General features: G+C 34.8%; 1 protein-coding gene across 5 annotated transcripts in view; it reads left to right on the top strand.

The window, feature by feature from the left end:
- Positions 1-12,266, top strand: part of AP3B1 (adaptor related protein complex 3 subunit beta 1) — a 274,518-nt gene that overhangs the window by 238,078 nt on the left and 24,174 nt on the right. For all 5 annotated transcript variants that reach the window (XM_073802233.1, XM_073802229.1, XM_019929790.3 and 2 more), the window contains one exon: positions 799-883. In XM_073802233.1, coding sequence (XP_073658334.1) covers positions 799-883 — 85 coding nt within the window. The remainder of the gene's footprint in view (positions 1-798; positions 884-12,266) is intronic.

Here is a 12,266-nt window from a genome sequence, read left to right as displayed (position 1 = left end):
GACTCTGGAATCATAAGCAGAATAAAATGGTGTTATTGTTTATCTTGAGTTTTATCATTACCAACTGAAAAAACACCAGTATTGTATATTGAAACAGTTATTTCCCACACTTGATTAGTTGGTAGATGAAGCTTCAGAAATTACAAATCTATGAAATGTCACTTTATTATTTATTTTTTTCAAGATAATCTAATCTGCTATTAAATTTTCTTCCAGTAATTTTTTGACTAATGCAGTTAGACTTATTGTTTGGGGTTCCTATAATGCCAGTTGTCTTGGTTAATATCTGAGGACAACAAATTAATTTCTTCTTCCAGTTTTGCTTTAATTTGCATGTTTTAAATTTTGGATTTTTTCCCCAGTGGAAATTTAGAACATTGTTGAAAATTTTCTTTTTATATCTAGAGTAAATATTCCATAGTTTCAAGTACACAATCTCTTAAAAGCACCCAGAGTCTGTTACAGTTGTTCCAAACAGGAAAACATTTATTTCCTTCTCACCTTCAATGCCTATAAAGACAATATTGTAAAACATGAAATTTCTCAGGATGAGGTGTATTTCTGAAACAAATAGATATAATGTGTTCATTGAAGTATGGACAGAATTAAGTTGTGAAAAAGAGGCTTCAAGTGAAATTACTTTATAATTTGCTTTAATACTCTTAGTTTGAAATTATTCTTACAAGCCATCATTAAATTTGACTGTTTTAACCAAACTACAAACATTACATAAGATTTTAGTGTTTAGTCTTTTTCACATCCTCTGTGTTTCCATGTCTAAATTATCTTATCTCCTAGAATCTCTTGAGCCTGAGGGATCCATTACTGTTTCAATGGGTATTGACTTTTGTGATTCCACTCAGACTGCCAGTTTCCAGTTGTGGTAAGTTCAATTGTTCATCTATATTTCATATTACTATAAACAATAGCAGATTAAAATCAAGGCTTTCAGCAGCTTTTTCTTTGAGAGACAAAACATTTACACAAACATGCTTTTCTTTGGTAATGTTTAGACTGCCATGGACAAATTATGTGCAATATATGTTTTTAGTATTTGTTACACAGATAGCCATTACAGTCTACCATATGTGGTTGAACTTCACAGTTTGTTGGCTAAAGTGAGAAGCTACTGCTAATTTTTTTTTTTTTTTTTTTTTGCTTATCTCTGTGCTAGTGGAAAATTTATAATAAAATTCATGAGGAAAACTCAGGAGAAATTAAAAACTTTAATAATATTGTTGGCTAGCCCAGAGAAGATATCTTTTGAAACATTTTATATGTTACCTCGAGCCTCTTAAGTGGAGAATTATTGATTCTGTCAGTACCAGAAACTCATAGATTTTTCATAGATTTTTACTTTAATTTACAAACTGCTTTTGATAAAATTCAAAAGAGAACATTTATCAGTTGGCAAAGGTTTCATAGGTGAATACTATTCAAAAGAGCTTTTCTAGAATTGTGTTTTATCATTGTTATTGTTTTATATAATGTTTATACATTTCTGATGAAATCCAGAAACTATTAGCAAACCTAATGCAAAGCTATATTCATGCATCTTTAAGAATTATCTTTGAACTCATTTCTTTTGTATTTTTCTGATCTAAGATATGATGTGTTATTTTGATTTGAAGTTGTTCTTATTCTGAAAAGAATTGAGGCATTTTATTTATCTAAATTTTAGCTAGCTTCTAACAGAATTTTTTATGATAAAAATCTCCAGGTTTAGGAAATAGTCACTTTTAATTAAGTTTATAGGTTGAATATAGTGAACCTTTCTTTTTCATATACCTTTTCAGTTTACCAGTAATTCAGGCCTAATATTATACCATTTATTGCTGAGAACCTGCAATGATGAATATAAGCAATGTAGCATAACACATTGATTTTATGCAGATCATCACCTTTATGTTTTGGGAGGTCTACTATATTAGTGATATATAAAAACTGATTACTTTTCCCCACATTGCCTAGTAATTGTTTATTATTTTTCTATTAGACAAACAACACAGATCGATATTACTGAGCACAAGACTATGAGTAACATCATTCTAAATAGATTTACCTCCAACACCAGAGGTATATTCATTTTAATGATTTCGACAATGTGAGTCCAATGACAAAGCTTATGCACTAAGTTAGGGCAAGATTAAGAACTAAAAAAATTCTTCTTTCTTTTCAATTTGTATAAAAAACCTTTTATATTTCTATGCAATGAAGGGTTTTAAAAAAGGTTTTCTCATTACAAAGATTTTCTCTTTAGTCCATTACACAAGATTTGCGTCTTGTCTTTCACAATTAACTAAGTCCCTTTAGGATAAATATTTAGGTAATGTTTGATTTTTAACTTATGTTGGGAAGTGTATATAAACAGTTTTTTCTCAGTTTCTCTTAAACTAATTTTAGGAAAGTGATGAATTTATTTTAGATAGAAAATAGCCTTAGCTATTATAAGCATTTACACTAATATGTTTTTCTGTTGTGAAGGTATAAATTAGTTATATATTTTAGATTTTTATTAAGCACATATGCACACTAAATCAAAAATTATTCTTGTGTGTGTTCCAAAAAGAACACTTTGTCTTGCATCAACTGTAATTGATCCTGAAGCAGTGTAATCACAATTACTCACTTTCTTAATTGACCTGCCCAAAATCAGAAAATGGAAACCGATCAACAGTGTTTAAATCAATAGATTCATAGTAGTGCTAGTGGGGGTAGGGAGATAGTGGTAATGGGTTGATCAATTGGTCTTAGATGCCAGTCACTGACTGTGCCTTTTGCATAGTAAATAGCACTTTTTCCTTAGTGATGAGCTGTATTAGTTTTGGTAGTTCAATAAAAAGGAAAAAAAAGCAAGAATGGCCGATATTGAATTTTTTCCTCAAAATACATTATACAAATCAATACATAAAATTATGGGTAATAAGAGCATATTTGATAGGAAGCCTTCAGAAATGCTGAGAACATGGACTGTGAGCCTTTCAGGTACACTTCTATTTATTAAAAGAAAAGGAACCAGAGTAAAATGATCCTACTTTAGCTTCTAGATTAATTCTCTGTATTATTATAGTTATGTGATGCATATATAGATAGATAAAGCTATTATATGTGACTATGTAGTTATATGGACACTTGATAAGTATTAATGTCTCTTTTTTGCTTTGCATTTTAAATGGTCATCAAATTAAGTCCTTGATTAAATTTATTGAGATTGAAAATATGTATAATATACATAAATGTATCTCTAAAAGTAGATGCAGTACATAAACAGGTCTCATCCTTGTGATTAGCAGATATTAATGTATTAACTAGTATGAAAAATTATATGGCTTGGCTCAAGTTAGAGGACTGAGCACTAACATCCGCCCCTCTTTTTGCCCGAAATCCATTAAAAAGACAGAAAATACATTCTTTAATAGAAAATGAGCACTAAAAAGAGAAAGAGTGCTATTAGCTGACCAGAAATTATGAAGAATTATTGCCAGTTAGAAAGCAAATGGGAGCAGATAAACAATAACAGAGAAAATAAAAACCACAGAGCAAAACACTCATGGGAGAAAACTACTATAATGGTAAGAACAAGTCTGGCAGAATATCAAACAAAGTGAACTAGCAAAAAGAAAAGTTAGGGTAAGACAGTATTAGGAAATTAAAGAATGACTTCCAACCTGCATTTCCCCAACCTTGCCCTTAGCAGCAGGCAGCATACACATTTAATCAGAGACCTAAAAATTACCCTGTAAAGAAAGTGAACAACTACTTGCCTGGGAAGGACTTTTGGTGAGGATGTGCCCTAAGAGAACAGCAGGGGTTGAGTTTATAGGAAGGAGGCCGGATGGTCAGAGATGAGATGAAATGCAGTTCTACCCAAGACAATGATATTCTCAAGTCGCCTACCACTAGGGTAAAGCCAATCTTACATCTGTTGGTGAAGAGATAAGGCCATTGCCTGCCTGCCTCCCAACTTCATGACCATAACCAGTCATGTCTCACCCACTTAAGAAAACTCCAGCCAGCCCACCAGGGGAGAGGAGACCCATAGAAATAACACTCACTAACATGTATCGAGCAGTAGCTGTGTGCTAGGCACTGTTCTAAACACTGCATTGTGTGTGTTAGTTTACTTAATTCTCAAAACATGCCTATGAGGTGAGTATTATTATTATTCCATTTTAGAGGTGAGTAAACTAAGGCACAGGAAGAAAACTTGCCCAAAATCTTATAGCTAATATGCATCAGAACTTGCTTTGTTTGTTAATTAACCTGGTCCTTCATTATAAATATAAACAGACAGCTTAGGATGACCAGACTTTTGAGGGAAAGCCTCAATTTGAAAGGGAAAGCTCAAAATGACTTACAAAGACTTACCAATTGTGAAGGGAGCAATTTGAGAAAGAAAAGAGATATCTTTAAAAATTACAACTAATATCTGATTCAAGAGAACTATATCTGGGGCTTCCCTGGTGGCGCAGTGGTTGGGAGTCCGCCTGCCAATGCAGGGGACGCGGGTTCGTGCCCCGGTCCGGGAGGATCCCACATGCCGCGGAGCGGCTGCGCCTGTGAGCCATGGCCGCTGAGCCTGCGCGTCCGGAGCCTGTGCTCCGCGACGGGAGAGGCCACAGCGGTGAGAGGCCCGCGTACCGCAAAAAAAAAAAAAAAAAAAAGAGAACTATATCTGTAAAGCAAGAATTTACTGCTGGGCTTCCCTGGTGGCGGAGTGGTTGAGAGTCCGCCTGCCGATGCAGGGGACACGGGTTCATGCCCCGGTCCGGGAAGATCCCACATGCCGCGGAGCGGCTGGACCCGTGAGCCATGGCAGCTGAGACTGCGCGTCCGGAGCCTGTGCTCCACAACGGGAGAGGCTACAACAGTGAGAGGCCCGCGTACCGCAAAAAAAAAAGTTAGAAAGATACACGGTCTATAGTAAATATTCACAAGTAATTGTTGCTGCTGTGCTTATTATCCTATTAAAGCTATAAAATCCATAAAACAAAAACAAAAAAAGAATATACTGCTTATTTGAGAAGGAGTAATTAGACAATTTAAAATATATTCTTGGAGATCTAAAAACACAAAAAGCCAAAAGGACTCAGTAGGTGGATGATAGACTGGACACAGCTGAAGCCTGATTTAGTGTTCCATAAGAGGGAGTCAATGAAATCAACTAGAATAGAAGACAAAAAGACAAGGATGGAAAATATGAAAACAAAAGTTAAAAGAATCAGTTCATCTGGGACTTCCCTGGTGGCGCAATGGTTAATAATCTGCCTGCCAATGCAGGGGACACGGGTTCAATCCCTGGACCGGGAGGATCCCACATGCCGCAGAGCAACTAAGCCCGTGCACCACAACTACTGAGCCTGTGCTCCAGAGCCCGCAAGCCACAACTACTTAGCCTGTGTGCCACAACTACTGAAGCCCCTGTGCCTAGAGCCCATGCTCCACAACAAGAGAAGCCACCGCAATGAGAAGCCCATGTACCTTAATGAAGAGTAGCCCCTGCTCACCACAACTAGAGAAAGCCCGCATGTGGCAACAAAGACCCAATGCAGCCAGAAATTAATTAACTAATTAATTAATTTTTTAAAAAATGATGCTTCCTCTTTAAAAATAAAAGAATCAATTCATCTAATAGAAGATCTAGAAGGAAAGAAAAGAGACAATGGAGAAAAGAAATAATTAAATAAATTATAGGAGAAAATTTTCCCAAGCAAAAGAAATGTACACACCTTCAGATTGAAAGGATCCATCAGAGGCCAAACAGAGTGAATGTGAACAACTAGCAAAAAGGCCACATCCTGGTAGAATTTTTATTGTTTTTTAATATTTTTTAAATTTTTGCATTTTTAAAGTAATTTTTATTGGAGTATGGTTGCTTTACAATGTTGTGTTAGCCTTCAGTGCACAACAAAATGAATCAGCCATACACATACAGTTATTATCCCCTCCCTTTTGGACTTCCCTCCCATTTAGCTTACCACAGTGCATTAGGTAGAGTTCTCTGTGCTATACAGCATGTTCCCATCAGTAATGTATATGTGTCAATCCCAGTCTCCCAATCCCTCCCACCCCACCCCTTTCCCCCTTGGTATCCGCACATTTGTTCTCTACGTCTGTGTCTCTATTTCTGCTTTGAATATAAGATCATCTATACCATTTTTCTAGATTCCACATATATGCGTTATTATACAATAATTGCTTTACTCTTTCTGACTTACTGACTCACTCTGTATGACACTCTCTAGGTCCATCCACGTCTCTACAAATGACCCCATTTCATTCCTTTTTATGGCTGAGTAATATTCCATTATGTATATGTGCCACATCTTCTTTATCTATTCCTCTGTTGATGGACATTTAGGTTGCTTCCATATCCTGGCTATTGTAAATAGTGCTGCTATGAACATTGGCATGCATGTGTCTTTTTGAATTATGGTTTTCTCTGGGTATATGCCCAGTAGTGGGATTGTTGGGTCATATGGTAGTTCTGTTTTTAGTTTTTTAAGGAAACTCCATGCTGTTTTCCGTAGTGGCTGTATCAATTTACATTCCCACCAACAATGTTTAAGGGTTCCCTTTTCTCCACACCTTCTCCAGCATTTATTGTTCGTAGATTTTTTGATGATGGCCATTCTGACTGGTGTGAGGTGATACCTCATTATCGTTTTGATTTGCATTTCTCTAATGATTAGTGATGTTGAGCATCCTTTCATGTGTCTGTTGGCAATCTGTATATCTTCTTTGGAGAAATGTCTGTTTAGGTCTTCTGCCCATTTTTGGATTGGGTTGTTTGTTTTTTTGATATTGAGCTTATGAGCTGCTTGTACATTTTGGAGATTAATCCTTTGTCAGTTGCTTCGTTTGCAGATATTTTCTCCCATTCTAAGGGTTGTCTTTTCGTCTTGTTTATGGTTTCCTTAGCTGTGCAAAAGCTTTTAAGTTTCATTAGGTCCCATTTCTTTATTTTTGTTTTAATTTTCATTACTTTAGGAGGTGGGTCAAAAAAGATGTTGCTGTGATTTATGTCAAAGAGTGTTCTGCCTGTGTTTTCCTCTAAGAGTTTATAGTGTCTGGTCTTACATTTAGGTCTCTAATCCATTTTGAGTTTATTTTTGTGTATGGTGTTAGAGAGTGTTCTAATTTCATTCTTCTACATGTAGCTGTCCAGTTTCCCCAGCACCACTTACTGAAGAGGCTGTCTTTTCTGCATTCTATATTTTTGCCTCCTTTGTCATAGATTAGGTGACCATAGATGTGTGGGTTTATCTCTGGGCTCTCTATCCTGTTCCACTGATCTATATTTTTGTTTTTGTGCCAGTACCATATTGTCTTGATTACTATAGCTTTGCAGTATAGTCTGAAGTCAGGGAGTCTGATTCCTCCAGCTCCATTTTTTTCCCCTCAAGATTGCTTTGGCTATTCAGGGTCTTTTGTGTTTCCATACAAATTTTTGGATTTTTTCTTCTAGCTCTGTAAAAAAATGCCATTGGTAGTTTGATAGGGATTGCATTGAACTTATAGATTGCTTTGGGTAGTATAGTCATTTTCACAATACTGATTCTTCCAATCCAAGAACATGGTATTTCTCTCCATCTGTTTCTGTCATCTTTGATTTCTTTCATCAGTGTCTTATAGTTTTCTGAGTACAGGGCTTTTACCTCCTTAGGTAGGTTTATTCCTAGGTATTCTTTTTGTTGCAGTGGTGAATGGGATTGTTTCCTTAATTTCTCTTTCTGATCTTTCGTTCTTAGTGTATAGGAATGCAAGAGATTTCTGTGCATTAATTTTGTATCCTGCAACTTTACCAAATTCATTGATTAGCTCTAATAATTTTCTGGTGACATCTTTAGGACTATCTATATATAGTATTATATCATCTCCAAACAGTGACAGTTTTACTTCTTCTTTTCCAATTTGTATTCCTTTTATTTCTTTTTCTTCTCTGATTGTTGTGGCTAGGACTTCCAAAACTCTGTTGAATAATAGTGGCGAGAGTGGACATCCTTGTCTTGTTCCTGATCTTAGAGGAAATGCTTTCAGTTTTTCACCATTGAGAATGATGTTTGCTGTGGGTTTGTCGTATATGGCCTTTATTATGTTGAGGTAGGTTTCCTCTGTGCCCACTTTCTGGAGAGTTTTTGTCATAAAACTGTTGAATTTTGTCAAAAGCTTTTTCTACATCTCTTGAGATGATTGTATGGTTTTTATTCTTCCATTTGTTAATATGGTGTATCACATTGATTGATTTGTGTGTATTGAAGAATCCTTGCATCCCTGGGATAAATCCCACTTGATCATGGTATATGATCCTTCTAATGTGCTGTTGGATTCTGTTTGCTAGTATTTTGTTGAGGATTTTTGCATCTATATTCATCAGTGATATTGGCGTGTAATTTTCTTTTTTTGTGATATCTTTGTCTGGTTTTGGTATCAGGGTGATGGTAGCCTCGTAGAATGAGTTTGAGAGTGTTCCATCCTCGGTAATTCTTTGGAAGAGTTTGAGAAGTATGGGTGTTAGCTCTTCTCTAAATGTTTGATAGAGTTCACCTGTGAAGCCCTCTGGTCCTGGACTTCTTCTGTTTGTTGGAAGATTTTAATCACAGTTTCAATTTCATTACTTGCAATTGATCTGTTCATATTTTCTATTTCTTCTTGATCCAGCCTTGAAAGGTTGTACTTTTCTAAGAATTTGTCCATCTCATCCAGGTTGTCCATTTTATTGGGATATAGTTGCTTGTAGTAGTCATGATCCTTTGTATTTCTATGGTGTCAGTTGTGGCTTCTCCTTTTTCATTTCTAATGTTACTGATTTGAGTCCTCTCCCTTTTATTTTTGATGAGTCTGGCTAAAGGTTTATAATTTTGTTTATCTTCTCAAAGAACCAGCTTCTAGTTTTTGATTATTACCATTGTTTTCTTTGTTTCTGTTTCATTTATTTCTGCTCTGATCTTTTATGATTTCTTTCCTCCTACTGACTTTGGGCTTTGTTTTTTCTTCTTTCTCTAGTTGCTTTAGGTTTAACATTTGGTTGTTCATTTGAGATGTTTCTTGTTTCTTTGAGGTAGGATTGTATTGCTATAAACTTCCATCTTAGAATGGCTTTTGCTGCATCCCATAGGCTTTGGGTCATCGTGTTTTCATTGTCATTTGTTTCTAGGTATTTTTTGACTTCCTCTTTGATTTCTTCAGTGATCTCTTGGTTATTTAGTAACATATTGTTTAGCCGCCATGTGTTTGTATTTTTACAGTTTTTTTCCTGTAATTGATTTCTAATCTCGTAGCATTGTGGTCGAAAAGTTGCTTGCTACGATTTCAATTTTCTTACATTTACGGAGGCTTGATTTGTGACCCAAGATGTGATCTACCCTGGAGAATGTTCCATGAGCACTTGAGAAGAAAGTGTATTCTGCCACTTTCGGGTGGAATGTCCTATAAATACCAGTTAAGTCTATTTGGTCTGTTGTGTCATTTAAAGCTTGTGTTTCCTTTTTTATTTTCATTTTGGATGATCTGTCCATTGGTGTAAGTGGGGTGTTAAAGTCCCCCACTGTTGTTGTGCTGCTGTCGATTTCTCCTTTTATGGCTGTTAATATTTGCGTTATGTATTTAGGTGCTCTTATGTTAGGTGCATAGATATTTACAATTGTTTTATATTCTTCTCGGATTGATCCCTTGATTATTATGTAGTGTCCTTCCTTGTCTCTTGTAATAGTCTTTATTTTAAAGTCTGTCTTGTCTGATATGAGTATTGCTACTCCAGCTTTCTTTTGATTCCTCTTTGCATGGAATATCTTTTTCCATCCCCTCACTTTCATTCTGTATGTGTCCCTACGTCTGAAGTTTGTCTCTTGTAGACAGCATATATATGGATCTTGTTTTTTGTATCCATTCAGTCAGTCTGTGTCTTTTGGTTGGAGCATTTAATCCATTTACAATAATTATAGATATGTATGTTCCTATTACCATTTTCTTAATTGTATTGGGTTTGTTTTTGTAGGTCTTTTACTTTTCTTGTGTTTCCCGCCTGAGGAAGCTCCTTTAGCATGTGTTGTAATGATGTTTCTGAATTCTCTTAGCTTTTGCTTGTCTGTAAAGCTTTTGATTTCTCCGTGGATTCTGAATGAGATCCTTGCTGGGTAGAGTAATCTTGGTTGTAAGTTTTTCCCTTTCATCACTTTAAATATGTCCTGCCATTCCCTTCTGGCCTGCAAAGTTTCTGCTGAAAAATCAGCTGACAACCTTATGGGGATTCCCTTGTAGGTTATTTGTTGCTTCTGGTAGAATTTTTAATAAGGAGAAAACTACTCTAGTATCTTCCAGAGAGGTGAAGAAAAGCAGCTCACCTAAAAATGAACAAGAATGTGAATGGAATCAGATTCCTCATCAGTACTGTCATCAGTTCTGGTGGCCAGAAGGCAAGGGACATAATCTTTAAAATTTGGTGGAAACGAAATAGACATTTTTCAGACAAGCAAAGATTCCATCAGTTTACCCACCAATGACCCTTTCTTGAAAGGATTACTCAAAGATATACTATAGTTTAAAAAAATTTTTTTATTTTGTGACAGAGAAAAACAGAATAAAAAGTAGACAGATAATTCAACTTGTAAAATCCGTCAATGTGTAAAAATAATTGTTCACCCCTAATGTAAAAAATAAATTTTAATAACCTGGAACCAAAATCTCGATGTGGACAAGTATGAGGAATGATGGTGTTCTTGTCATGCATGACAAGAGGATTGATTGATGGCTAAAAGGAGTTTAAATATGGTTTAAAATGTTAAAGCTAACCTCTAAATTAAGGGAAATATGATGTATTATAACCTCCAAATGACTAAAGGGAAGAAGAAACGGAGTGCTTAAAACTTGACCAGTTTAACAAAGCAGGAAAAGGAAAAAAACATGGTAAATAGAAAACAAAATAAGATGACTAGAAGGGGCCACACATACTAGTTATCAGAATTCATGTCAATAAGTTAAATTCCAGTGATACTGAACATGTAAAAAGCACAATTCAATATATACTATTTATAAGAACCCCACCTTAAAGAGGATGGCACAGAAAAATGGAGAATTACAAAATAAAATTTGTGTGTGTGTGTGTTTATTATCAGACATACAAGTTACCTACCACCACATGAAATATCAGAAGCATTCTCTTTTAAGTCAGAAAAGCAAGAGAAGGTTACCCTCTTTCAACACTATTTCACATTTTTATGGAAGTTCTAGCCAATACAAAAAGACAAGTAAAAATAGTTAGAGGTATAAATCCTAGAAAGAAAGATACAAAATTATTATTTTTATTCAGTATATAATTGCCAACCCACAAAGTCTTAGAATCAATAGAAAATCTATTATTTAAGCTAATAAATAGGATACTGTTTAGGTACAGATCATTATGTGAAAATCATTAACATTTCTGTATGGTAGGACTGACCAATTTTAAGACATTATGAATAAAATTATTCTTTTTACAAGAACAACGAAAGGAATAAATTAACAAATATATGATACCGATGTGGGAAATTTTTTTAAAAAAACCTGAAACTTTCCTGAAGGCCATAAAAAGAAGATATAAATAATGTAATAAGTATACTATGTTCTTAAATGGGAGAGAGTACTCTCCTTCAGGTTAATCTTCAAATTCAGTTTGATTCAATGCTAAGTTCCAGTAAGCCTTTTCAAGGAACTTGACAAATTTCTAAAATTCAACTGGAAAAAAGAATGTCCAAGAAAAGTCAAAACAAAAATTTAATGAGAAAAGCCTTTTTCAATAATAACTTCAAGATATTCTTCAAAGTCACAAGAATATTTTTATTCAGTGTAATTGGCTATTGTCAAAGGAATCAGTAAAACAAAACAGAGAATTTAGAAATTTTGTATATCATAAAGCTGACATTTCATATCACTGGGGAAAGAATGGACCAGTCAGTAAATGATGTGAGAACCATTATCGGGAAAAAACCAAAGATACCTTCTTCCCACAGATTACTCCAAAATAAATTCCAGATGGATTTATGGTTTAATTATAGAAACTATAAAATTGTTTAGAAATAATATAAACAAATATTTTTATACTCTTTGGGGGCAAAAGTCAAGCAAGACACAATATCCAGAAAGATATAGTGAAAAATTGACAGGTTTGATTATTTAAAATTTTAAACTTCTCTACAAAGAAGAAAAAAATAGATACCATAACACATGAGAGACAGAAAGTATTACAGCATATTTAGCAGACAGAAGTTTAGTAACCAGAATATATAAAG

The sequence above is a fragment of the Tursiops truncatus genome, chromosome 3 (genome assembly GCF_011762595.2).
Source record: "Tursiops truncatus isolate mTurTru1 chromosome 3, mTurTru1.mat.Y, whole genome shotgun sequence".
NCBI lineage: Eukaryota > Metazoa > Chordata > Mammalia > Artiodactyla > Delphinidae > Tursiops > Tursiops truncatus.
This window is presented reverse-complemented; position numbering and strand designations above follow the sequence as displayed.